At 43.2% G+C, this 26,960-nt stretch overlaps 1 protein-coding gene across 5 annotated transcripts in view; it reads right to left on the reverse strand.

Annotated features, from left to right (window-relative positions):
* Positions 1 to 26,960, reverse strand: part of COL4A1 (collagen type IV alpha 1 chain) — a 240,395-nt gene that overhangs the window by 62,280 nt on the left and 151,155 nt on the right. For all 5 annotated transcript variants that reach the window (XM_074990147.1, XM_074990120.1, XM_074990128.1 and 2 more), the window contains 8 exons: positions 22,241 to 22,405; positions 15,891 to 15,986; positions 10,528 to 10,611; positions 7,562 to 7,632; positions 6,067 to 6,258; positions 4,216 to 4,384; positions 3,141 to 3,233; positions 2,938 to 3,042 (listed from right to left, as the gene is read on the reverse strand). In XM_074990147.1, coding sequence (XP_074846248.1) covers positions 2,938 to 3,042; positions 3,141 to 3,233; positions 4,216 to 4,384; positions 6,067 to 6,258; positions 7,562 to 7,632; positions 10,528 to 10,611; positions 15,891 to 15,986; positions 22,241 to 22,405 — 975 coding nt within the window. The remainder of the gene's footprint in view (positions 1 to 2,937; positions 3,043 to 3,140; positions 3,234 to 4,215; positions 4,385 to 6,066; positions 6,259 to 7,561; positions 7,633 to 10,527; positions 10,612 to 15,890; positions 15,987 to 22,240; positions 22,406 to 26,960) is intronic.

Raw genomic sequence — 26,960 nt, forward strand, 5'->3', positions numbered from 1 at the left:
TAGCTTGGCTTAACAGGGAAATACTTAGTCAGCTTAAACTCAAAAAGGATGTGTACAAGAAATGGAAACGTGGACAGCTGACTAAGGAGGAGTATAAACATAAGGCTGGAGAATGCCAGGGAGTAATCAGGAAAGCGAAAGCACAATTAGAACTGCAGCTGGAAAGGGATGTGAAGGGTAACAAGAAGGGTTTCTGCAGGCATGTTAACAGTAAGCAGGTTATCAGAGAAGGTCTGGGGCTGTTACTGGATGAGAGAGGTAACCTAGTGACATACAATGTAAGAAAAGCTGAAGTACTCAGTGCAACTTTTGCCTCCATCTTCACGGACAAAGACAGCTCCCACACTATCATGCTAAACCATGCAGTATGGAAAGGTTGGAGGGCAGCTATCTGTGGAGAAGGAATGAGTTATGAGCTATCGAGAAAAACTAGATGTACACAATCCATGGGTCTGGATTTAATGCACCCCAGGGCACTGAGGGAATTAGCAGATGTCATTGCCAAGTCTTTGGCCATTATCTTTGAAGACTCTTGGAGACTGGGACAGATCCCAGCTGATTGGAAAAAGGCAAAAGTACTGCCCATCTTTAAAAAAGGAAAGCAGGACAATCCAGGGAACTATAGACTGGTCAGCCTTACCTCAATCCCTGGGAAAATAATGGAGAGGATCCTCAAGAAATCCATTTTGGTGCACTTGGAAGAGGGGAAAGTGATCAAAAGTAGCCAACATGAATTCACCAAGGGCAAGTCCTGCCTGACCAATCTGATTAACTTCTATGATGAGGTAACAGGCTCTGTAGGCATGGGGAAGTCAGTGGATGTGATATACCTTGACTTCAGCAAAGCTTTTGATACAGTTTCCCACAACATTCTTGCCCATAAGTTAAGGAAGTATAGATTGGATCCTTGGACTATAAGATGGATAGAAAGCTGGCTTGATGGTCGGGCCCAACGGGTAGTGGTCAATGGCTCAATATCTGGATGGCGGTCAGTTTCAAGCGGAGTGCCGCAAGACTTGGTTCTGGGGCCAATGTTGTTCAACATCTTTATTAATGACCTGGATGAGGGACTGGATTGCACCCTCAGCAAGTTTGCAGACAAAGCTAGGGGGAGAGGTAGACATGTTGGAGGGTAGAGATAGGATCCAGAGTGACCTGGATTAATTGGAGGACTGGTCCAAAATGAATCTGATTCGGTTCAACCAGGAGAAGCATAGAGTCCTGCACTTGGGATGGAAGAATCCCAAGCATTGTTATAGGCTGAGGACTGACTGGCTAAGTACAGCGGAAAGGGACCTAGGGATTATGGTGGATGAAAGGCTGGATATGAGTAAACAGTGTGCCCTTGTAGCCAAGAAGGCTAAAGGCATACTAGGGTGCATTAGGAAGAGCATTTTGAGCAGATCTAGAGAAGTAATTATTCCCCTTTATTCAGCACTGGTGAGGCCACATCTGGAATACTATGTCCAGTTTTGGGCCCCCCGGTATAAAAAGGATGTGGATGTGCTGGAGCAGGTTCAGCAGAGGGCACCAAATATGATTAAGGGGCTGGAGCACGTGTCCTATGAGGATAGGCTGAGGGATTTGGGCTTGTTTAGTTTACAGAAGAGAAGAATTAGAGGTGATTTAATAGCAGCCTTCAACTTCCTGAAGGGGAGCTCTAAAAAGGAGGGTGAGAAACTGTTCTCAATGGTGTCAGTTGACAGAACAAGGAGTAATGGTCTGAACTTGAAGAGGGAGAGGTGTAGGTTAGATACTAGGAAAAACTACTTCACCAGGTGGGTGGTGAAGCATTGGAATGCGTTGCCTAGAGAGGTTTCTCCATCCAAGGGAAGAAGTCTCCATCCCTTGAGGTTTTTAAGTCCCGGCTGGACAAGTTCCTGGCTGGGATGACTTAGTGGGGGTTGATCCTGCTTGAAGCAGGGGGCTGGACTCGATGACCTCCTGAGGTCCCTTCCAGCCCTGTGATTCTGTGAGGGAGAGGTATACTTTGGATATTAGGAAAAACTACTTCACCAGGATGGTGGCGAAGCATTGGAATGCATTGGCTACAGAGGTGGTAGATTCTCCATACCTACAGGTTTTTAAGTCCTGGCTTGACAAGATCCTGGCTGGTTAGAATGATTTAGTTAGGGTTGACCCTGCTTGAAAGGAGGCTGGACTAGATGAGCTCCTGAGGTACCTTCCAGCCCTCTGATTCTATGATTCTAGGGGATCTAATGTGCAACTGACATGGGTTAAGTGACCAGTCCTTTGGGACTGGGAGTAAACCGAAAATTGTTGTGATTTTTGATGTAAGGGACCATCTATTGCACTCAAACTTCTGAACTCATTAACCCTTTCACAGAACAAGCCACTGAGTCTGATCCCCTCTTACAAATTAGACATTTTTTATATATTTAACATTATTACAAATGCTGGAGGCAAAGCGGGATTTGGAGTGAATGCTGACAGCTAATGGCCCCCTACCTAATAACCCTGTCACCCCCTCAGGGGTCACAACCTCCAGTCTGAGAATCCCTGATCTATCACAAAAGCAACTTCCCTGGACATATAGGCTGGACTACCCGAGGGGACTGGCAGTTACTCCATGTTTATGCTCCTGGAGTGCCTGAGGAGTCCATAGTTGATACTTGGTCAGTGAACTCTGTGCACAGAACTCACAGCCAATTTGGGTTTTGTGCTCTGCTGCTTAACACTCATACCCTTGAGTCACTCCAGATAGCCTGGCAACTCCTTCCAGCCCACCTGCTGTTCAGATAGCAATTCACAATAACATGAGCAAAACATGCAAATACACATGGGGGGGAGGTTACTTGCCATTACTCCCCTGTTCTATGAAGTATGTCTTCCATACATTAGAGGAGAAAACCAAAATATGGACATTTAGTTCCCACTCTTATATATATGGACAAATACTTCTTACTGTTTTCTTACCTTTAGGACCAGGAGGCCCAGGGAATCCTATTCCTGGCTGTCCAACAACACCTTTCTCTCCTGGAAGTCCAGATCTTCCGGGAATCCCAGGATCCCCCTTGTCACCTTTAGAAACAAGACAGATGGAGCACATAAAACACTTACGCAAAAACCAGCTTTGGCTGGTGGGAAAGACATAACATTAGCAGAGAGAAAAAGTTTACCTTGGACTCCAGGATAGCCACGTGGCCCTGGGAGACCATCTGACCCTGGAGGACCAGGTAGAGGAATGACTTGTCCAGCTTCTCCCTTTGGCCCTAGGAAGGCAAAGATGAGGAATCAAGATTTCCAAATTAAAAAGGCAAATGAATTAACACATGAGGGTGTGTGTATATTCTCAGGTGCTCGAGAAGATATCCATTGGGTTTTGTTTTCCTCTTTTTACAACTCATCTCTAGTGCACTGACTGAAAGATGAAAAAGACCCAAGCATGAAAGACAGGCATGAAATTGGATGAATTTTGACTGTTATTCCAACTGCCATATGTTTGTATCTGAAATGTACGAACCCACCAAGACACAGGTACAGAAGTCTCAGAAAGCTAGACTGTAACTTGAATGACAAGCCCATTGAAAGGTGTAAAAAATGGTTTGTGTGTACTAAATGCCCTTAAAACACTGTGCAGGTTAATCAGATATTGGTTTGGGGCAGCTAAGTGAATAGGGAGTGCATGGGAAATGGGCAAATCCTTGTTCGCCTGTATCCTTGCTGTGAGGCCAGTGCATCTTAGGACCAGATTCTGACACCCTTACTCATGCTGAGCAGCCCTGGTAACTTCAGTAGGACTGCTTGTGAGTGAGGATACCAAGGTATGTGCCAGAACCAATTTACTACCCCTCAGGGTTAAGAAGAAGCAGGATAGGAATAATAAATCTTATAGATAAAAATCACAACCCCTGGGGCTTCCCTTGGGGTGGGGCAGTTTACACAACAACCCTTGCACAGGCCTGTACCCAGTGTCTGAGAGCACAATTCAGATATATTTCTAACCTCTAAAAGGATGGGAGTGATTTTGTGGCTTTGGAATAGTTACAGAAACACAAAAGGAACTAGTAACCTCCCTGCTTTGTTCTGCAAGGCTCTGTAAGAAACTATCTACAAGGACTTAGGTTGCAAAGTACATTTTAAGGAACAGATGCTGACACCCTATAGGTCTCATTTATCTCCGTTTCTCATTACATCTGTTTAATTGTACCTGTGAGAGAGAAAACATCAGTTTCTCTTCTTTCAGTGTGTTACCTGGATGGCCTGGTGCACCTGGGCTTCCTGGAAAGCCTCTGTCTCCTTTGTCACCAGGTGGCCCAGCAGGACCTGTCCCCGGAAGGCCAGATTGGCCTCTTTCACCACGTACACCAGGAAATCCACGTGAGCCAAGGGGACCACGTTCTCCTTTCAGCCCAACTATATCCTACATTTAGGAAAAAACCAATAATATTTACTGTACCACTCACACCAATAATGCCTTACAAGTGTTAGGAAAAGTTTACTGCTCCTCGTCACATTCATGTATGATTTTGTGACTTCTAGATCAGATTCAAGACACTTTGCTCTTTGGGCCCCAGGCTGAGGCTGCCAAGTCTACACTAGGGGAGAAAATCAATGTAAGATATGCAACGCCAGCTACGGGAATTGCATAGCTGGAGACAACATACCTTACATCGTTTTTTTGCTCCATTTCCACAACAGGAGGTCAACTGGAGAAACTCTCCCATCAAATTCCCTTACTCCTTGCAACTGCCAGGAATACTGGAATTGATGGGGATGCACTCAATGTTTGATTTAGAGTATCCCTACGAGACCCGCTAAATTGAACCCTGGAAGATCAACCTCTCTGCTAAGTACTGACAGGGCCTGAATCACTGAAGCCAGTGACTTCACTGGAAGCAGGACTGGGTGGCTTGGAAGCTACACTTTTGCAGAATGTAGTCAAGTGGCCATTTAACGACCAATTCTGTGAGGAACACACCATAATTTCCAGCTAGGATTTAAATAGCTGAATTGTTGACTTATAAGTCCCAGTGTCAGCAGCACTTGGAGTAAGGATCTGGATTTTAGAAATACAAAAACCCAAGAATTTCAGAAATACAGAATTCCACTTTTGGGGTTGATTTCTATTATTAAAATAAGAAATTGTAGCAGGAAAAGTGAATCTAGTTTAGGGTTCTGTACTAAATACCTCAAAGAAAAAGAATATGTTGGGTATTCATAACCATTTTTCTTTCAGGTTCTTTGAAATTATAGTTTGCTTGTTCTTACTCTATGGGATGCCTCAGAGTAGGGAGCCAGCAACCTGCCAATTAGTTGTATTAATGAGACAAATCAAGATTAGTAAACTAGTCATCTTAAACTATCTTATATGCCAAATGTCCCAGCAGATATTTTCTAATAGGCAAATGCATTATGGAATTCAAGCTTCCCAAAACACCAATCATAAATCTAACTACAGATATTGGAACTGGCTACTGTGAAAATGATTGCGATCTCTCCAAAAATACACCATAACTCAAGTAGAAGAAGAAACATCCCTGGAACAACTGGCTACATTCTGACTAGCAGCTGAGGCCCTCACCAAAGTATTGCAAATAAACTGCACCTGCTCAGGATAAATCCCTGACAGACACTGATTCAGAGACACATTTCTGAGTCGCAATCCCTCCCCTGCTTTCTCCTTGATCCCGGCCATAGTAATATACTGGTGGTTCACAACTACTCCTATGATCTTGCCAGCAATTTTCTGGGGAGAGGAAATGGAAACAGCTCTGCTCATTAACCATAGTTCTGAGGAGGAAGCAATAGTGCAAGTAGGTCTGTTTATTCCCACGCCATCTATGTAAGCCTTTGCAGGGCATACATGGTGCTTCTTATTCCCATAGCATACACTCAAGAGTCAGAATGTAGCTCAATGACCCTACCATCATGCTACTAGTCTTAGTTATTTAGTAGTATGGGCATCATGCTTCCTCCTTTGCAGCCTCACTGAACTACTTTGCTGAGCAGTAGGGGTTCTACATTTTAAAACTACATTTTATACAGCAATTACATATATTTCGTGAACTGGATGAAATTCAATACAAATAAAGATGTGCTCACCGATGTCCCTTTAGGGCCAGGCGGACCTGGCTGGCCATTTCTTCCTGGCCTTCCTTCTCTTCCAGGAGCACCTGGTTGCCCTGGGAACCCAGGATCTCCTTTATCACCTTTTAGGTTAGAATCAAAGAAAATGTCTCCGGGCTCTCCTTTTGCTCCTGGGCTACCAATCAGTCCTGGTGCACCGGGAGGCCCCTGAAATTACACACAATTCCAGCACCATTCACTGCCTGTTTAATTAATTCTTTTTCCCACCCCAAAAAAAAAAAAAAAAGGGAAAAAAAGTCTTCAAATGTAAAGAAAAAAAAACCCCTAATGTTCATCCTACATACTGAACTGAAGAGTGGATTTACCAAGACTGAGAATGCAAAATCACGGACAATGGCCCTCATAAAATAAAGCTTTTTCTTGTTCTTCTAACTGGCTTCTTTTAACATAATTTGTCAATTCTGAATGCTTGTTCAAAGTGCTCGACTAGAAACTAAAGGCCATGTTATTGAAAATTATACTCTAATTCTTCATGTATTGGCCGTAAGGATTCAGAGGTCACCTTCTATAGGGCCTTAATATCAAGAAAATGTGGTCCTTTTTAATACATTCTTGTATTTCCCCTAGTTTAGACAAATTGCTAAAAATATATACTAGATGGCACTGTACTAAACATACACACACATTAGCCAACAGTCATCATAAACCTCTTCTGCAATATGAAAAGAAACGTTGAAACAGACTTGGCATTTGATTCAGTTTTGTTTCTTATCCAAACTTACTACTCAGTTGATGGAGCCATAGAGACAACTGCCTTACTTAAGGTCATAAGTGCCTAAGTACAAAGTTTCACTGCTACTCACTTCTACAGGTTGCACCTCCTTGATCCAGCATGGTTGGGACCTGACAGGTCCCAAACAAGAGAATTTGCTAGATCAATGGAGGTCCAGAGCTTCTACTGCTGGGCAGGTCCTCACTTCCCAGGTGCTCTGGCCCTGGCCCTGGCCCTGCAGTCACCAAGGCTGCCTCCAGGCTTCATCCCTGGGGGCTGCCACAGCACTCTGACCTGGCCCTGTGGGACAGGCAAGGGCCTCTGGCTCAGCCCCACACTGCTGCGGTTTGGTGGAAGGCTCTGGCACCGCACTGCCACGGGACAGGTGGAAGGCTCTGTCCCCAGCCTAGCAGATATAGACTACCAGAGGCTGACCCTGGTAGAAGCCCTGCAGATGTTGTCTCCAGCTGGGCTGCCAGACACTGGCCCCACAGATCCCAACCCCAGCCCCAGGACTCTGGTACAGTTTCCGGATGAGAGAGTACTGAATTTGAGAGGGGCAACCTGTACAAGATTTTTTCCTCCCATAACTAAATCCATTACCACCTAATTTGTTTTAATACACACAACCAATCCTTTATCATCCATTAATGGGGCTACAACACAGTAGCTCTGAGGGTCTCCTGTAACACTCCTAGGAATAAAAAAATATGAAACATCTGTAAAACATTTACTTACAGGAAACCCTTCAGGACCATTGAGACCAGGAGCACCCCTATCTCCTTTGGCACCTGGCTGTCCCGGAAAGCCTTAAACATAAGATAAAAATAAAACAATCTAAAATACAAATGTAGGGAATGTGGCAGAAGGAATGCAGTGCTGCTGAAGGCTGGGAGGAATGAGTCTCCCAGAGGTCATCTGCATAAGAATGCAAAAGGTGTGCATGTGTGATACCTTTTCAGGCAAAGCCTAATGGGTAGCAAGTAAGCCATGAGATTTGGTCTATTGTAAACATGTAGTTGTAAAATCACAATTTAAGCTGACACTTAATGCGGGAGTTGTGAGATCTCACCAATGCTCTGGGTTGTTGTGGGGGACAGGGCAGTCGCCTTAGCTGTGTAAGACATTGATTACACAGGGCTCCCTGGTTTAAAGCATTGTGAGAGAGAAGGGGAGGGGTATTGGTTGAGCCAGTTTGCTGAGTGCCTTGGCCCTGCTTATGCCTTGGCCATATAGCTATAAGCCTGGCTTGACTAACCCTCCCCACCTGTTGAAAGATAGAGCTGAATACTAGGGTGTTTATGAAACCCCACACTAGAGATACCAAGAGCTGAAATCACAGAGTAGCAGCTGAGGCCACACAGAGCTGAAATCACTGGGTTCTGCCTTAGGGCAGTCCCAAGCTGTGGGGTTAGAACCAGTGGAAAACAGCAGGACCAGCGGGTGGCTGGTAGGAGCAGGGGTGGATGACGGTGACTGGTGGGTGGCCGGTAGGAGCGGCGGCGGACGACAGCGACTGGCAGACGGCTGGTGACAGCAAGGAGAGGCTACAGACAAGTGGACAGCTAGTATTGCCCTGGTGATGTATCTGTGGGCTTTGGGTTTGGGACTGCACTGCAGAGGGTACACTCTGTAACTGTGTGTGTGTGGAAAAGGGCCAAGAGCCCCAGCAAGAGACTGGGTTCTACTGCATGTGGGGATGGTATCTGGGTAAAAGGGGTTTTGTCTCTTCTGTGCTGAGATATACTGCATCTGTTGCTGTAACCTTGGGGTAGGTTACGGTCATTAAACAAGCCATTTCTATCTCAGACTCTGTGCTTGCGAGGGTGGGGGAGAACTGCCTTACAGGCACCCAGCACGGGGATGAAATTGTCCCAGGCCACTGGGTGGGGGCTCGAGCCGGTTGGTTGTATCCTTGATAGGAAAACCCCACAAGAGCTGAACCCGGCCCTTCTAGCAGGCATCTGGCGTTAACAGAAGGGTTACACAAACACTTTTACATTATAGCTTATTGTGTTTCAGAGGCTTTAAAGTCCCTTGAAATGGTTCCCAATTCTGCCCTGTTACCAGGTTTGCCAACAGTGGCAGGGGCTGGGGGAGCTGCCCTGGGGTCTGGCAATTTAAAAGGGACTGTGGCTCCAGGCTGCCACTGCCGTTACCACAGCAAAGGCAGTAGCCAGAGCCCCGGGCCCTTTAAAATACACCAGAGCCCCACGTGGACATTGCTGAAGGATTGGTTGGGAGAGGCTAGCGCTCAGGCACTCCCTTCTGAGGGCCTGGAGTCCATCTTGTCCAGGGCCTGGCAAAGTCTGTCAGCAGCTCTGCCTATCACACCCTTGCAACTCTTCTGAAGATAGTGAAGTTGCTTGCTCAAAACAGAGCTCAGGATCTAACCCCGTATATATGTGTAAGGCATGGGAAGAAGACAATGTGCACAACTCAATTATGTAAGTTGGGCAGCACGCCCTTAATTCAGCCCACTGACTGGAACTGCCATTTCCAGACAGCGATGCACTAACCATCACAATATTTTTGTTCTGTTTTACTGCCTCCTGAACACTTACGCACTCCACATATATAATACAAAAGCAACATCCAAACGTCAGATTTTTGGGGACACAAGAATTATTCTCCAGACTGATTATTTCTGTTTGGCAGCAGTAATCAATACTGGAGACCAGAGATGAAATGAGGGTTTAACACTAAGTCAGAACACATAACAATATGTAAAATAATTCCCTGACACACTCTGGGGCTCTCATTACTTATTGCTTGCAGAGCCATCACTTTCTTGGTTTTCAGAAGGAGATAAAAAGAAAAGCAGATGCAAAGAGAAATCATGACCAAATTCTTTCCTGATGTAAATGACTGCAAACTCATTGATGTCAGTGGAATTTTGCATATTATTTTATACCCAACAGCCCCTCTGCCAAACACAATTTCTTCAGATGGCACTTCACGCTTCGAATTGGCCCCCCAAGATGAAAATTCAGTGTAAAATCGTTAATGGGTTTAAAATAGTGCTTTAAAAAGTCCCTGAATATAATAATCTGAAAACATTAGAGTGGGGGTAAAATTACCTTAAAGGCAAGATTACATTTTTGAAGAAAATGTGCTTTTATTAAAATAATAGATCCTGACACTACAAAAGGATCTTTTAAACCCTCTCCAACACTATGATGCTCGGGAAATGGTAGAAAGAATCCTAAATTGCTGTGTCAGAGTCAAACCATGATCTGGACTTAATAAACTCAATTCAGTAGCAGATCTTAGTGCAGTTTTGAGCAGTGTGTTTGTACAAACTTTAAAGACACGGTGATTCAGGCTGAAGACCAACTGAAAACCAGCTAGGTCCCCACCACAAAGAGAAAGATTAATGAAGAGAAAATACTACCTATAGCTTATTGGGTACTGGCAAACCCTTTACAAATTCAGATTGCCTTTCCATAATCCTGGCAAAAACATTTAGGTCAAGCTTTCAAAAGTGCTCCAAGTTGTCTGAGCTCTGTTCCTTCTGAAGTCAATTTTAAAACACTTGTTGATTTCAATGGAAGCAGAATTACACCATAACTGAGCACAATGGAAAATCCTGCTCTTTCATTATTTTCAGGAATAGTTCCATTAATGGAAACATATTAATTTATGGCACACCTGGATGCAAAGTTGTGTTTCTATTCTTTATTTACAGAGCTTTTGGTTTTTACCTGGTGGACCTGGTGGTCCTTGTGGCCCTGGGGGTCCAGGAAGCTCAGATACATCACACAAGGCACAGCCATCACCTTTATCACCTGCAGAGAAAAAATAAGACTGAGGACGATTTCCCCTCATACATTGTATGTTGATTGAAAGTAAATTTGTTACTTTTCACAAAATGCATAAGTTAGATTTTATGGGCATATTTTACAAAAATAAGTATATTTTTTTCAAAAAATTCAAATTCCTTTTTATGTCATAGAACTGATGAGTAAAACTTTATTAATCAGCAGGGGAGGAAGGGAGGAAGTAATCTAACTAAAGAGGGAACAAATAGGAAAACATGAACTAGGACTTATGTAAAAAGAGCAATATCAGAGAAAAGGGGAAAAATGGGGACTCTGTAACTCCCATAAATTTTATGGGTTCAGAAAATCAGCAGATGCAAAGAGAAATTGGGACCAAATTCTTTCCTGATGTAAATGATTGCAAACTCACTGATGTCAGTGGAGTTTTGTACATTTATACCAACAATGCTAAAATCAACTCAGCTATATTCATTCACAGATTTCAGACCTTAGCTTTTCTTTTAACCAAAGAGAAGAAAAAAGCCAGTAGGATTAAAACGTAGGGTGATAAGGACAGGAGAGCAGCTCTGAAAGAAATGTTACATTTTATCGTTGAGTGAGAAATGAATTTGGACACATCAATGGATTTGAGAAAGAAAGATAACTACGGATGAGTGAGCAAAGGCAACTGGCACTACAAACAGGGAAACTGAACGTGAGGAAGAAAACTGTGGTTGAGAAAAGCATTGGAGTGAAGACTGTCTCTCAGAAAAGTGCTGCAGTCTTTCTAGTTTTCTTTAACAACAGGAAGTCTTGTGGCACCTTACAGACTAACAGATATTTTGGAGCATAAGCTTTCATGGGCAAAGACCCACTTCATCAGATTCATGAGTCAGGGGTGGGGGTGGGTGTTAAGATCTCCCCATTAGACTCTGACAATGGCTCATATCCCCCTGTCTGATCTGACTTGTTTTTTCCTCTTTTGATTCCTACTATTGATAATGGGCTATTTCCACCTTGCTGAATAGACCTTGTCAGCTCTGGCCCTCCCTTTTTCTCAGAACCCATTCTTTAAATACCCGTCTGAAACCACCACCCCCACTCATGCATCTGCTGAAGCGGGTCTTTGCCCATGAAAGCTTATGCTCCAAAATATCTGTTAGTCTATAAGGTTCCACAAGATTTCTTGTTCTCGAAGCTACAGACTAACACGGCTACCTCTCTGATAGTTTTCTTTACTTCACCCTATAAAATACTCACTGAACTACACAATAAATAAAATCTTTACTTCGATAGCATCTGATGTTGTTGCTCAAAAACACATTGACTGAGCACGAATACAAACAGAAACTTCTAAAATCTAAACATACTCATCAAATAATGGTTAAAGAAAAGCAGAAGATACAGCACAACCAAGGGTTTGGCCAAAAAGCCTGCCTTTAGGGCTATGTCTAGAGTCGAGCAACTGGTTGACAGAAATTTTTTGTTGGAATGTATCTTCTGACAAAACTTCTGTCGACAGATTGCAGCCAAAGTGCCAAGTGGATCACAAGAATAATATGCTCTGTCGACAGAGAACAGCCAAGCTGCTGAGTCACTCTATCATCAAAACAGCCAGCTGGCAGCACAGCAGACAGGGTTGCCCAGTATCCCAGAAGCCCTTTCTGTTCACAGAAGGCCTCCCGGAATGTTCAGACCAGCTTTTAGTTGACAGATTTCTTTTGAAAGAGGCATTCTTTCTCCTGGCAAGCAGGGTACAGCTGTTGACAAAAATGCTGCATTCCATGGACTTACTTTCCACAGAACACGCTTGGGAATCTGGATGCTCCAGAGGTTTTGAAAACCTAGATATAGCCTTGGTGAGACCATCCTGAATTTGACTGGCTGTTTGTGCTATACTATGTGAGTTAGACTCACCAGAGAAAAGGATACTTCTGCTAACACATTTTGAAGTGGAATTTTGTCTGCTCTTTAAAGAACTGATTTGAGTTCAGCTTCTTGACCTTTTGAAAAGAATACAAACATTTCTACAACTTCTGCAATATTCTGTGATTCTGCTGTAACATAATGAAAGTATGGGAGAGAATCTGCCTATCTTCTTTAAAAAAACAAAAACACATTAGGCACCTAGCTCCAAGAAAAGGCTCATAGATACAAAGGCTAAGCCCCTCCCTGAAACCTAGATTTATTCATTCATTTTGGTGAGAAGGGCGATGCTTAGCAAACAACCCTCTCATTAGTACCTCCTGTTGGGGAGCTCAGGCAGCTCCCCATCCAACATAAATGCTTTTGTGAATCATGTTCTAAGGTGCCTAACTCTTTCCATTCATTGTATGGGAGCCTAACACATAAATCTGGTTTGTGGGCTGCATCATTGTTCCTGCGTTTTAATAGGTACCTAAAAATTATGTGCTGCAACGGCAGGTATCACAATGTGTAAATACTTTTGTGAATCTAGGCCAAAGTCACTGTTAATTTTATATTTTGTATTTTGCATACAAACTCATTTTTATTTTAACAGTTCTGTAAGTGTTCCCTAGTTTTTCACCTTTATCCACCTACAGGAGAAGGTTAAATGTCTATCCAAGAGTGTTTCCCTAGTAAGTGTATAAATCTGTAGTTATAATATGTGGTCTCTTCTTCAATACCCGGTTATAACTATACCTCAAAATGTTCCTATCATGTTAATTAAGTTGTACAGATTGAACCACTCTTGTCCAGCATCTTTGGGATCTGAACAGTGCTGAACAAGAGAACTTGGCAGGCCACAGGAAATCAACATTGTCTAGCACATTACCAACAGTTCCACTGCTTATGGGGCTCTTAGAAGGTAAAGTCAGGGGTAAAGTAGCTCTAAAAAACAGCACAGAACATGGACAGCCAGGACTGGTGGCTGGAAACCAACTTTATGGGACCACAGGAAACTTGGCTACACCCTTGATAAGTGGTCATCTGGCTAATTAAAATCATGCCAGCTTATGGATGTTGCCAGATGATATAGTTCCAGATTAGAGAGGTTCAACCTGTAGTTGGAGCCTAAGAAAACTCCACATAGATTTTATTTGTATGACATAGATGTTACATCAGGTCTTCCTGAGTGGCACAAATCATTATGATGCAATGTCTTAGCACCAAAGACAGGCAAATTAAAGCAAAAGTGTCGAACAAAACATGGATCTGTTTAGTGTCTGCGCTGATCCCACAGAAGCGTTTGATACAGTCAGTAGAGGACAACCATGCATGATCTTTTGCAAAACAAGGTCAGGTATTTTCTAATGGAGATCTCATGGACTCCTTTCCCATTTCAAATTGAATCAAACAAGGCTGTGTTCTTGCCCCTCTACTCTTCAAACTCTTCTTCACTCAAGTTCTCAATCATGCTACAAATGGGCTAAACATATAGGCTGCGTCTACACTTGCATTCCTCTTTCAAAAGAGGCATACAAATGAGGGAAATCAAAAATGCAAATGAGGTGCAGATTTACATATCTGGCACCTCATTTACATATTCTTCTTTTGAAAGAAGAAAAGCAGTGTAGACGCTACTCTTTGAAAAGTTAACCCCACCTTCAAAAGAACCCTTCTTCCCTTTTTTATGGGGTTTACTTTCAAAAAAGATGGGGTTTACTTTCAAAAAAGCAGCATCTACACTGCTTTTCTTCTTTTGAAAGAAGCTCTTTTAAAATAAGAATATTCAAATGAGGTGCCAGATATGTAAATCAACACCTCGTTTGCATTTTTGATTTCCCGCATTTGCATGCCTCTTTCGACAGAGGAATGCAAGTGTAGACTGAGCCATACATCAGATATGTACATGATGGCTCAGTCATCAATCTTATAAGGCTTAAAGCAAAAACAAAAGAAACAGACCTACTTATTATAAGAAAAGCACTCTGCAGATGATTGTGCCCTCCTAGCACACACACAGGGAGATCTCCAGTGTATCAGAGATTGCTTCACTGATTCATCAAAACTGTTTGGCTTTACAATCAGCCTGGAGAAAACTGTGGTGTTACATCAATCTTCTTCACCACTGTATCCTCTAGCAGAGGCACTAGTGGAATCCAACTGAAGCAAGCTGAGAGTTTTACCTGTCTTAGCAGTATCTCTAGTGATGGATCTCTTCACAAAGAGATGACAAACAGCATCGAAAAAGCTTCTCAGTCACTGGGAAAGCTATGTAGCAAAGTCCTGAAATCCCACACCATAACCACCTCAACAAAAATAAAACTCTCCAGTGCTTTTGTGGACACAACTCCCTTCTACGGCTCTGAGATCCCTAGACACCATTCAAATGGCATACCAAACAGCCAGAAGACTTCCAAGGACTCTGCATGCCATTATGGTGATCTGGCAAGACAAAATTACCATCCAAAAGTCAAGTGCCCCATAAACATTGAGGCCAGGCTGATAAAAATCCAACTATGCTAGGCTGGACACATCATTAGGATGCATGAACACTGACTCCCTAGAAATTATTTTTGTGGAAAATTGGCACAAGGACATTGGATCAAGGCCACTCCAGAAAACATACAAGGACAGCATCAAGAACGGCATAAACTTTGGTGCAGAAAACCCCAATACTCTTGAGAAAACTGCATTAAAAACATCAGCATGGCAGCACACAGCACTCATTCTTTGACGAGGGCAGAAATAATCAACTATTAGCTGCTAGGGAAAAGTGTCATACTACTGTTACAGCTACCGCAACACTCGCTACGTCTAATGTGCTCATGAGTATATGCATCACACTTTGGACTTCAGAGTCACTCCAGAATCCACAAAAGGAAATAGCATGAAAACATAACTGTAAATTTCAATGTCCATCTTTGGGCTGTGTTTGATTTTTTTAATAGTACTAAATGCTTCTATTACCAGGTTTATATCAAAAGCTCACAAATACACCTTCCATTGCACTGCTGGCTTTCTACATCCACTTCTGCATCTCTGTCTATTTCTCTGACAACCTGTACATCTTATCATCCACTTGAATAAGCAAAGCTGAACTCATCTTTCTACCGACATCCTCCCATCCTTTACCACTATCAAGCAGAGCAGCGGGTATCTAAATTACAGGCTGAAGTCTGTGTCAGCACCACCATCCTCTCTTTCACTCAGACCTCTATCCTTGAAAACACACACAGTGAAAGTTAAGCAGGTGCTTATGCACTTTTCTGTATCAGGACTACAGAGCTCAACACTTTGCAGAGTCAAAACCTTAATAACTACAAAAGATAGACAGTAGAGGGGAATCAGGCCCATTAAATGGGACAAATGAATGCAAGGAGCTCTTTAAACAATATTACCTTTATCTCCTCTCTCTCCTATGAATCCAGGTTGACCTGGAGGACCAGGTAAACCTCGATCACCAGGTTGTCCAGGTTGACATTCTATGATTCCATCTGCAATGTGAGTGAAATAATGAAGAACATTATTGTCCAACTTCAATTTTTCATAATAGTTCAGTACACAGCAATGTCACTACTCCATGGATTATTATGGGCAATGATGAAGTATATACAGGATGAATATGACCAGAAAGAGGAGTAAGTTCATGTATTTATTTGTTCAATACAGCTATTATGGAAATTAAGGGATAAAATCAATAGGGGTCTTTAGAAATGTAATGGCGTTCTATAGATGTTATTCTAAAAACCTACAGAATTATGGACAAGTGGCAGTCTCTCTATATTAAGGTTGTAAATAACTTCCATTTAAAAGCCCTGACTTTTGTCAGCTCCATCTCTGATTTGGAAAATTGATATGACTTTTATTTAAAATCGAACATATTTTTATACTAGAGGCCAAAGAGGGTACAGTAATTCCTTGATTTATATGGAGGTTGTATTCCAGGCAAACTATGTGTAAATCAACTTTCGCATAAATTGGGGAGGGGTGTAGGGGGAATGGACAGCTAGGGGAAGTGGAGGGGGCGGTCATGTGGTCCCCCCAACTTCTACCAGCTGGGGGGCACACAGAAACCATGCCACAAACAGCTGTGTGCCCCCTGGGCTCCCCATCTGGGGAGCCTAGAGCACAGACAGCTGCTTGCAACACCGGTTCTCTCTTCTGTGACCTTCTTTCCGACCTTTCAGAAATACAGTAAATCCTCAAGATACATGCAATCAAGTTGCGTGTGTCTCAGGTTAACGTGACTGCCGCCCCGACAGGAGCAGAAAACCTCTGCTGTCACAGGTGGCAGCTGCGAGTCAGGCTGACGTCCCTGACTGGAGCCAGGAAACCATGCCTGTCAGGGAAAGCAACCTAACTCACGGCTGCTGCTCCTGACCAGAGCAGAAAGCCGCTCTTGTCAGGGGCAGCAAGAGTCAGGCTACTGCCCTAGACAGGAGTGGTTTTCTTGCTCCAGTCAGGGACATCACCATGATTTGCAGCTGCCGCCCATGACAGCAGAGATTTCCCGCTCCTGTCAGGAGTGGCAGTCGTATTAACCCTAGACACGCACAACTTGATCACGTGTATCTCACAGGCTTACTGTATTTCTGAAAGGTCGGAAAGAAGGTCACTGAAGATATTTTAGTTATGGTTATATTTTAAAATTATCTTTATTTGGAATTTTAATTTGTCTTAGGTTTCTTTGCATCTATCAAGATCAAAAGCAGCTTGTTAATGACTTTCTAAATTTTTCACATTAGTATATCTCCCTGAAAATTCACATACAATATATTTCAAGAAAGCATATATTTTAGGGTCAGCACCAGGATAACAAGTGGGAAAGTACATTAGAACCTCAAGTTTGAAAAAAATAATGATCCCTAGGTTATGTCTTATTGCAAGGTTTCTGAGTTAATATAATTTGACATCAGCTTGACTGAAGTGTCTAGCACAGGCTGTGGCTCTTCAAGGAGTTATTTGCAGCTCTGGATGCTGCTGCCGCTGACTCCTGTGCAGTTCCCTGCCCCTCCACTGCTGAAACAGTAGAACTACATTCAACTGGTTTAACAGTCAGCATGGCAGCAGGAGGGATTCAGCCATTAAACTGATTAAATTTAGTTCCATTAATTCAGCAGCAGCAGGGCAGGGAACCAGAGAGAGCCCCTTACTCACCCTGTTACACAAGTGGATACACCCTTCTGTGGATGTGGCATGGCTCACCCCCACCAGTGGAATACCTTCATGCCAGCCTTTCTTCTTCTTCTTCTTCTTCTTCTTCTTCTTGGCAGTCACTCAATAACCAGCAGGATGTCTTCACGTCATTCTCCTATTTGTGAGTCTGTTGATCGCTGATCTACCTGATTCTGGAGCCATAAACTTATCACAGAAGGCGCAGGTGTTGGTAACTCTAGGAGGGGCGCAGGACATTTTCTGACTCTCTTCTTTTCTTCTCCAGCTCTCCTCATCTGCACTGTGGGGGGACCTCTCAAATTGTGCCACCCCTCACAGGTTACCATTCTCCACTGGAGACGGTTTTGGGCAAGGTTCTCCCAAGTGTTGACACCAATGCTGCACTTTTTCATGTATGCCTCAGCATGTCCTTATATTACTTCCACTGACCTCCAACGTTCCTCTGTCCTTCCTCCAATTTGGAAAACAGAATTTGTTTTGGGAGGAGCTGATCAGACATCCAAACCACGTGACCAGTCCAGCGAAGTTGTTGCTGAATGATAATGGCTTCAATGCTGGTCACGTTTGACTCTTCCAGGATGCTTGTGTCCATGTGCCTATCAATCCAAGAGATATTTATGATATTGTTCAAGTGCCTTCAGATGACTCTTGTATGTTGTTCAGGTTTCACAAACATACAGTAGCATTGGAACAACCACCGCACGGTATGCAAGGAACATTATCTTGGGACAGATATCCCAGTTCTCAAAGACCCTTTGCCTCAGGCCAGTGAAAGCAGAGCTTGCACAGCTCATACAATGCTGGATTTCTGTGTCAATGTTGACTTTAGTGGAAAGATGACTTCCAAGGTATGGGAAGTGCTCCGCATTTTCCAGCAGTTCTCCATTTACTTCAATAAAAGGTACATGAGATTGTCCCATCAGTGAAGGTTGGTGGAGCACCTTGGTCTTTTTGATGTTCGGTGTGAGGCCAAGATTCTCGTATGCTTCAGCAAAGGCACTTTGGATGGTCTGAAGGGCTGTGGGAGAAAGAGCAGCAACCCTATTATCATCTGCGCACTGGAGTTCCACGACAGAGATCGTGGAAGTCTTGCTTTTAGCCTTCAGTCTCCTGAGGTTGAAAAGCTTCCATTCATTGTACAGACAATCTTCACACCATCTGGAAGCTTGCCATCAATGAGGTGAAGGATCATGGCGATGAAGATGCAGAACAGTGATGGGGTAATGATACAGCTTTGCTTGACTCCCGTTTTGACCTCAAAAGGGTCTCTTTGGGATCCATTGTTGCTTAATGCTGTGGCACTCATGCTGTCATGAAGTAGACTTAAGATGCTAGTGAAGTTTTTGGGGCAGCCGATCTTTGAGAGGATGGTCCATGGGGCACTACGACTGACTGAGTCGAATTCTTTGGTCAGGTTGATAAAACTCTTATGTAAGGAGTACACAGAGGAAGATGCTTGTGTGTGACTTCTTTTAATGTGAGAGCACTGTTGCATTGCAGCCACCACACAGTTCTTGATGGATTGAAAGCTCAGATTCCATGGCAAGGAATCCACAACAACTGGGAGTCTCCTGTCTACTGTAGCCTTCATCCATCTTCACAGCCATTGTAGCATTACCTTTGCTATCCTCCACCTGTTCTGCTTTTGAGGATTTTTAGGCTCATTATTTGTCTGGACCCTCCCCCTTGGTCTTGCTGCCATGTTGACCCTGCTGGGAGTATGAGACTCGCTAGGCCTTCTCTCTTGGGTTCATTGGAACACACAAGCCCACACACCCCGATAAGGTGGTGATCTGGAGAATCTGTATTTTGTAGTTAATACATTTGTTTTATGTTTAATTCTAAACCAGTGCGCCTTTGACTGAAGTGCCTGGGGAAAATCTCAGCTTGGTTTACACAAGCATATTGTGCACATTCCTCTCCACATGGAGAGAAAACAAACTAGATAATACATTCATACAGGTTGGCGTTTCAACCAGGTCAGGATGGCACAGCTCTGGGTTCTTAGCCTGGGAAACTGTAGCCTTTCCATTTTTGGTTCATGCACTGGCTGGCTACAGCCAATACACAACTGGGAATGCAGGATGGGGAATGGTCCACAATGCTGAGAGAGAGCCCAGTCTGGTTAATCAGAAGGCTTAGTGATACTGCAGTTCTATGTAGCAGCCCTGGGGAAATCAGACACACAACATAATACAACAAACCCAGGAAATAAAAATGAGTCTTTTACTGTGCATATGCTTTGTGAAAACTGCCAAAATGAAGTGGAGAAGAGTTTTTGTCTAGGTTAGTTATTTTATGGTAATGAACTATTACAGCACTATGAACATTACATTTTTTATTCTGTGAGCAGTATAATATTTAGTGTGTCCAACTATATCTTTCCTTTTATAAGTGGATTGGTTTTATAATCATGCCATAAGAAAATATATTGTCACTAAGCAACCTTAATTTTTTAAACTAAATTTTGTTGGTTTAGGAATTTCACAGAGAACAGCATTTCTTTCTGCAGCAAATGCAGCCATCTGAAATTCTATAGCAAGGATATTGTCCTCTATTTTTGTTTCTCTTTTAAAATCTGTAGGATTTTATGACTCAGTTGCATAATCTCCTCCTTATACTATTTTTAAAAGTTTCTCTCTATCACAATAATTTGTTAATATCTGAAATGCACATCTCTTTTCATGTCTGCCAAAAATTACAGACAAAATGATATTGTCTTTATGTCAATGATTATATTTTCGCTATTGTGCAATAACATGTTAGTGTTAATTTTAAAAATATATAATCTAACAAGGTATATAATAAATTATTTGAATTATATGTCTACCTAAAATATGTCATAATTTTAATATTCCATTTTTATTCTTTATTCAAGAGTTATAGGGCTTAAACCACATTAACACCAAGGCTAGCAAAACCATTGTTATTTCTGCATTGTCACCCTTCAGTAACAAAAAGCTAAAAACCAAAGAAGCAAACAAAAAACAAAAATACCTCCCAAAACAGAATAACCCAATAAAACCAACTTAAAAATCAGATTCAGCCAAAAAAATTAAAATTCTGAAATTTAAAATCCAAATAAATATTAGAGGGATTGCTACTAGCAAGTAATATAATTCAATATTAACATTTCATGTTGAACAAAATTGTCTATAGAGACTATTTGAAGACACAGATGGCCTAGAGCTAACTGAAACCATGTGGGAGAATACTGCAGTGGAATTTTAAAGCAGAAAATTAAGAGGGAGAAAATGGAAATGTCTGAGTCTCTCTGATGTTTGTTTAATGAACTACTAATGTGTCCCTAGGTAGCAATTAACACTGAAATATATCCTTGCTTAGTTGTAATTATCTACTGCTTATTTTATGTTAACTGGCAAGTACCATCAATAATTAAGGGCAAATACTATTTGTCTCTAGTCAAATGCTTCCTAGTCTCCTACAAAAAGTCATGTTTTCATCTGGTGTAAATGGACTTGGGAACCACTGGCTTCAATTGAGATATGCCAGTTACCTCCAACTGACAAGAAGGTCTGAGGAGGTTAAGCAAAGTGAAAATTTGTCAGTAGAACAGAATCAACCCAAACCTGAAGAAGTTGGGGCAGTAAAAGCTATTATTCCACCAACTTTGTCTCACTAAACTCCTGGGATCAATAAGGCTACACCATCAGTGCAAACATGAGAATGATTCTCATTTCTCAGTATTATAATGTCAAAAGGCCATTTATACTAAGTAACAGGTAATCATCTAGGATGAGCCACTGCACATATTGCATTTGCAAAACTGTATGGAAGAAAAGCAACCCATTTGGTTCCTTAAAAAACATTACAGGATGGAAAGAAGTTCAGAAATTATTTTTTAGAAGATGTTTAATTGTAGAACTAAATATAAAGCACCAGAGGAATTTTGCTTCTTCATCAGCTATTCCTTTTACAAAACAAGTGACTTTCCCATGTACTAGACACGCTTAAATAATCTCATTTTCACATTACAACCCACTATGTAAAAAGGAAATAGCTTCTAATTTATAAATGTTGGGCCTGATCCTGTAGCTATTATCACATGCTAGTCCTACTTACATTAGAAGGGTAAAGAATCATAGGATTAGAATCCTGTTTGTTCATTATCAAATAAAATAAAATAAAAATAAAAACAAAGCAAAAACAACGTAAGTGGTTTTGTCTTCATTTAAAAAAACAATTTTACTGTCAGTATATAAATCATACCCAAAAGTTGGCATGTCACAACAGAGGCCAAATGCATACATGTATAATTATTTATGCTATTTGTGGGATCACATAATCAAATACATTTTTGGAAGAAGCCAAAAACAGTAGCCATTTATCCAGAAAATGTTTGTCTTTAGAGCCAAGTAACCAGTGATTTTTTTCATAATGAGACAGGGACACCTTTTTTCTCATTAATAAAGTCATCTCTTTCCATATTCAGGGATATGATTCTGACGATCATCTCCCCTTTACTGAGATATCCATGTTGCCCTTGTTCTTTTTGAATACGCAAAATTTGAACACAGTTTCAGCTGCATATTGAAATAAAGTCTTCACCTACTTGATATGCCTGGAGGTCCAGGAGGACCTGGAAAACCTGGAGGCCCTGGCATACCATCTCTTCCAGGTGGTCCATACAGAGAGAGTCCTGGAGGCCCTTGGTCACCCCTTTCACCTTTCTCACCAGGGAAGCCAGGTGGACCAGTGATCCCTGGGCTCGGTAAACCTTATTGAAAACAAAGTAAAACACATATGAAAGCAAATACAAATTAAAAGTAGAATGATGACAGATGAGCCAGCAATAAACTCCTAAGAAAGGGCAAAAGCCAGTATGTGTGAGGGGCTACATTTTGATTCTTGGAGTTTATATTAAATTAAAATTCTAATCCCATTTATCAGCATTATTTTAAAATTTGAAGACTGTCTTGTAGATGTGAGACCTTCACTGGGGCCAACAGCCACCGTGGGCATGTTGCCGGTAAGCAGAGTGCTTGGGTGACCTGCTGAGGAGAGATTCAGGTGCTGCCCAGCTGATCAGCAGAGCAGCTATATCTGGCAGCTTGCGTTGCTATTGGTGGCACACAGACACACAGGCCTTCGTGCACGTTACAAAATTTTTTCTGCCCACAGATGCAAAAACTTAGAGGAACCACTGACTGTGGGCCCTGCTCTAAGGTGTGTGTAGTTGGCCAGCTCTGTGCCCCTGGAAGGGGTGGGGCCAAGGGTAGAAGGGGCAGGGCCTAGGCTCGCAACCCTCAGTGCCACCGAAACTGTTCTGCTGCCTCTCCATTCCCGCTCACAGCTCCACAGAGTGGCGGCTGCTACAGTAGTTCAAAGGGGCCCAGAGCGCAGTTCAAAGGGGCCCAGAGCTCCATCTGCTAGGCCCCTTTCAAACACTGGGCCCTTATGCAACTACCCTCCCGCCCCCTCTCTCCTGCTCCCCATCGGCAGGCCTGGTGACCATAGAAGATGGCAAGAAAATAAAATACGCAGGGACTAATTTTGTCACTACCATACTACAAATCCTGACATGCTACAGAAATGATAGACCTCTGAAGGGTCTCCAAGGAATACGTCTAGGACACAAGACTGACCATACTGAGGCAAACATTTGGGCCATCTAGCACAGTGTCCTGTCTTTCCGTAGTGCCCCGTGCCCAGTGGTTCAGAGGGAATTAACAGAATAGGGTAATATATCAAGTGATCTGTCCCTTATCTAGTCTCACTTTCTGGCAGTCAAGAAGTTTAGGGCCTCCCACAGCATGTGGTTACTTCTCTGACCATCTTGCCAAGCTGCTGTTTATGCACCTATCCTCCATGAACTTGTCTCATTCTTATCTCTATGACTTTATCTCATTTTTTGTACTTGTGGCATTCACAACATCATCTGGCAGTAAGTTCCATAGGTTGATTGAGACTTATTTGAAGCAGTACTTCCTTAAGTTTCTTTTAAACCCACTGCCTATTCACTTATTTCAGTGAACCCTAGCTCTTGTATTGTTTGAAGGGGTAAATAACACTCTCTAATTCACTTTTTCCACCCGTCATGAATTGACAGATCTTGATCATATTCTACTTTATTTGTCTCTTTCCTAAACTAAACAGCCCCAAGCCTTTATTCTCTAGTCACATGAAAGCTGTTCCATACCCCTTATTAGTTTTGTGGCCCTTCTCTGTACTCTTTGCCCCGCAATTCTAATATATCTTTTTTTAATATGGGGTAATCAGAACAGCATGTAGTATTCAAGGTGTAGGTGCTGTCTATATAATAGCTTTATGATATTTTCTGTCTTATTTACCCTTCCCTTTATTAAGAAAAGGAAATCATCAAAATTTCAAGCTTGCTTGTTGGAAAGTATGGACCATGTTGACCGGTTTGACTGAAGATCTTCAGGACATCAGCGACACCCGAAAGACCGCTGTCATCAATGAGGAACTCAAGAGGCTCCAAGTTGACATCGCCACTTTGCAGGAGACGTGACTCACAGATTCGGGATCCCTAAAGGAAAAGGGCTACACCTTTTTCTGGCAGGGCAAAGCCCGAGAGGAACCCAGGGAGCACGGTGTCAGCTTTGCCATCAGAAACATCCTTCTGCAAATGGCGGAACTAGTCACGGGCGGATCAGAAAGACTTCTTCAGGTCAAACTTCAAACCTGTGCTGGTCCCATCCACCTGATCAGCGCTTAGGCTCCAACCCTGAATGCCACACCAGAAGCAAAGGAAAAGTTCTATGATGAGTTCAGTGCCACCATAGTGCAAATACCTGCTCGTGAACAACTGTACCTTTTGGGTGACTTCAATGCAAGAGTTGGAGTTGATCATGACTCATGGCCCTCTTGCCTAGGTCATTTCGGTGTGGGAAAAATGAATGACAATGGACAGTGTCTCCTCGAACTTTGCATGTACCACAATCTGTGCATCACAAATACATTTTTCCAAACCAAGCCACAGCACAGTGTGTCATGGAGACACCCATGCTCGAAACACTGGCACCAATTAGACTTGTCACCAGAGGCAACAACCTCAAAAATGTCCTCCTGACACGCAGCTACCACAGTGCCGACTGCGATACAGATCATTCGCTAATCTGCTCCAAGATCAAGCTGAGACCCAAGAAGCTGCACCATTCTAAACCAACTGGAAGGCCCCGCATTGATGCGAGAAAGATGGCAAACTCAGAAAAAGCCGAAATGTTCAGAGAGACCCTTGAGGAGAATCTGCACAGCAGCCCTGGGGGTGCTGATGCGACATCCAGATGACAGCATCTGAGGGACACAATCTACAATATGGACTTGTCAGTGTTTGGAAGAAGAGCTGGAAACACAAATGACTGGTTGGAAGCTAACTCTGATGAGATGATTTCAGTCATCAAAAAGAAGTGCGCTGCACTTCTGGAGTATAAACGCTCACCCAGTCAGAGTACCCAGCAAGCACTCAGAGTAGCCAGAAAAATAGTACAGCAGACGGCCAGACGCTGTGCCAACAACTACTGGCTTAAGCTATGCAGCAGTATCCAGACCTGTGCTGACTCTGGTAATCTCAGGGGAATGTATGAGGGCATAAAGAAGGCAATGGAACCCATCCAGAACAAGACAGCACCTCTGAAATCCAAATCTGATGAAGTCATCACTGACAAAGCCAAACAGATGGAGCGATGGGTCAAGCACTACTCCGAGCTGTACTCATGCAAGAACATTGTGGTTGATACAGCCGTCAGTGCTGTCGTGCTCCTGTCAGTCGTAGACAAGCTGGACCAGGAACCAACTGTAGTCGGATTGAAGAAAGCTATTGACAGCACTGCAGTAGGAAAGGCCCCAGGCCAGGATGGTATACCACCAGAGGTAATCCAGTGTGCCTTGGACACACTCCTGGAACCCCTACATGAGCTGCTCTGCCTGTGCTGGAGAGAGGGTGAGGTTCCACAGGATATGCGGGATGTCAACATTGTAACGTTGTATAAGAACAAAGGAGACAGAAGTGACTGCAACAATTACCATGGAATCTCCCTCCTAAGTATCACTGGTAAATTGTTTGCTAGTGTCATCCTCGGCAGACTCCAGAAGCTCGCTGAGAGGGTGTATCCTGAATCCCAGTGCGGATTCCTCGCCGAGATATCTACCATTGACATGATCTTCTCCCTGAGACAGCTACAGGAGAAATGCAGGGAGCAGAGGAAGCCACTCTATGTTGCCTTCATCGACCTGACCAAGGCTTTCGACTCGGTCAGTTGGGATGGACTGTTTAAATTGCTCCATAAGACAGGCTGCCCACCACGGCTACTCAGGATGATCCAGTCTTTCCATGAAGACATGAGAGGAACCATCCAATATGACAGCACATCATCGGATGCCTTCAGCATTACGAGCGGCATCAAACAAGGATGCGTCCTTGCTCCAACATTGTTCGGGATCTTCTTCACACTCCTCCTGACGCATGCCTTTGGGTCCCCGACAGAGGGCATCTTTGTACACACAAGATCTGATGGGAAACTGTTTAATCTTGCAAGGCTGAAGGCTAAGTCTAAGGTGTGGGAAGTGCTCATTAGAGACATGCTGTTCGTAGACGACGCTGCTGTAGTGACACACACAGAAGGCCAGCTTCAAAAACTGCTGGATCAGTTCTCCAAAGCATGCAAGGACTTCGGGCTTACCATCAGCCCAGAGAAGACACATGTACTTGGTCAGGAAGTTGCTGAACCTCCATCAAACAGCACTGACAATTACATACTAGAGGTTGTCCACGAGTTTACTTACCTCAGGTCCACCATCACTGACACCCTGTCGCTGGAGAGTGAGCTAAACAGGAGGATCAGAAAAGCAGCCATAACTCTGTTCAGACTCAGCAAGAGAGTGTGGAACAACAACAAGCTGTACACTCACGCCAAAATCCAAGTCTACAGAGCCTGCATCCTCAGCACCCTCCTCTACGGCAGCGAGTCTTGGACCTTGTACGCCCGCCAGCAAAAGAGGCTGAATGTCTTCCACTTGTGCTGCCTCAGGTGCATTCTTGGGATATCATGGAAGGACAGAGTGCCCAACAATGCCATCCTCAAGCATGCTGGAATTCCAGCCATGCACACCCTCCTCAGGCAGCGGCGGTTCTGCTGGCTTGGCCACATCCACAGGATGAAGGATGGAAGGATCCCAAAAGACATCCTGTACGGTGAGCTAGCCTCTGGCAAAAGACCTCCCGGACACCCCCAGTTGCACTACAAAGACGTCTGTAAGAGGGACCTCAAGAAGATAGACATTGACCCAGATAGTTGGGAAGAGCTGGCAGA

Source organism: Carettochelys insculpta, chromosome 1 (genome assembly GCF_033958435.1).
Source record: "Carettochelys insculpta isolate YL-2023 chromosome 1, ASM3395843v1, whole genome shotgun sequence".
Classification (NCBI taxonomy): Eukaryota; Metazoa; Chordata; order Testudines; family Carettochelyidae; genus Carettochelys; species Carettochelys insculpta.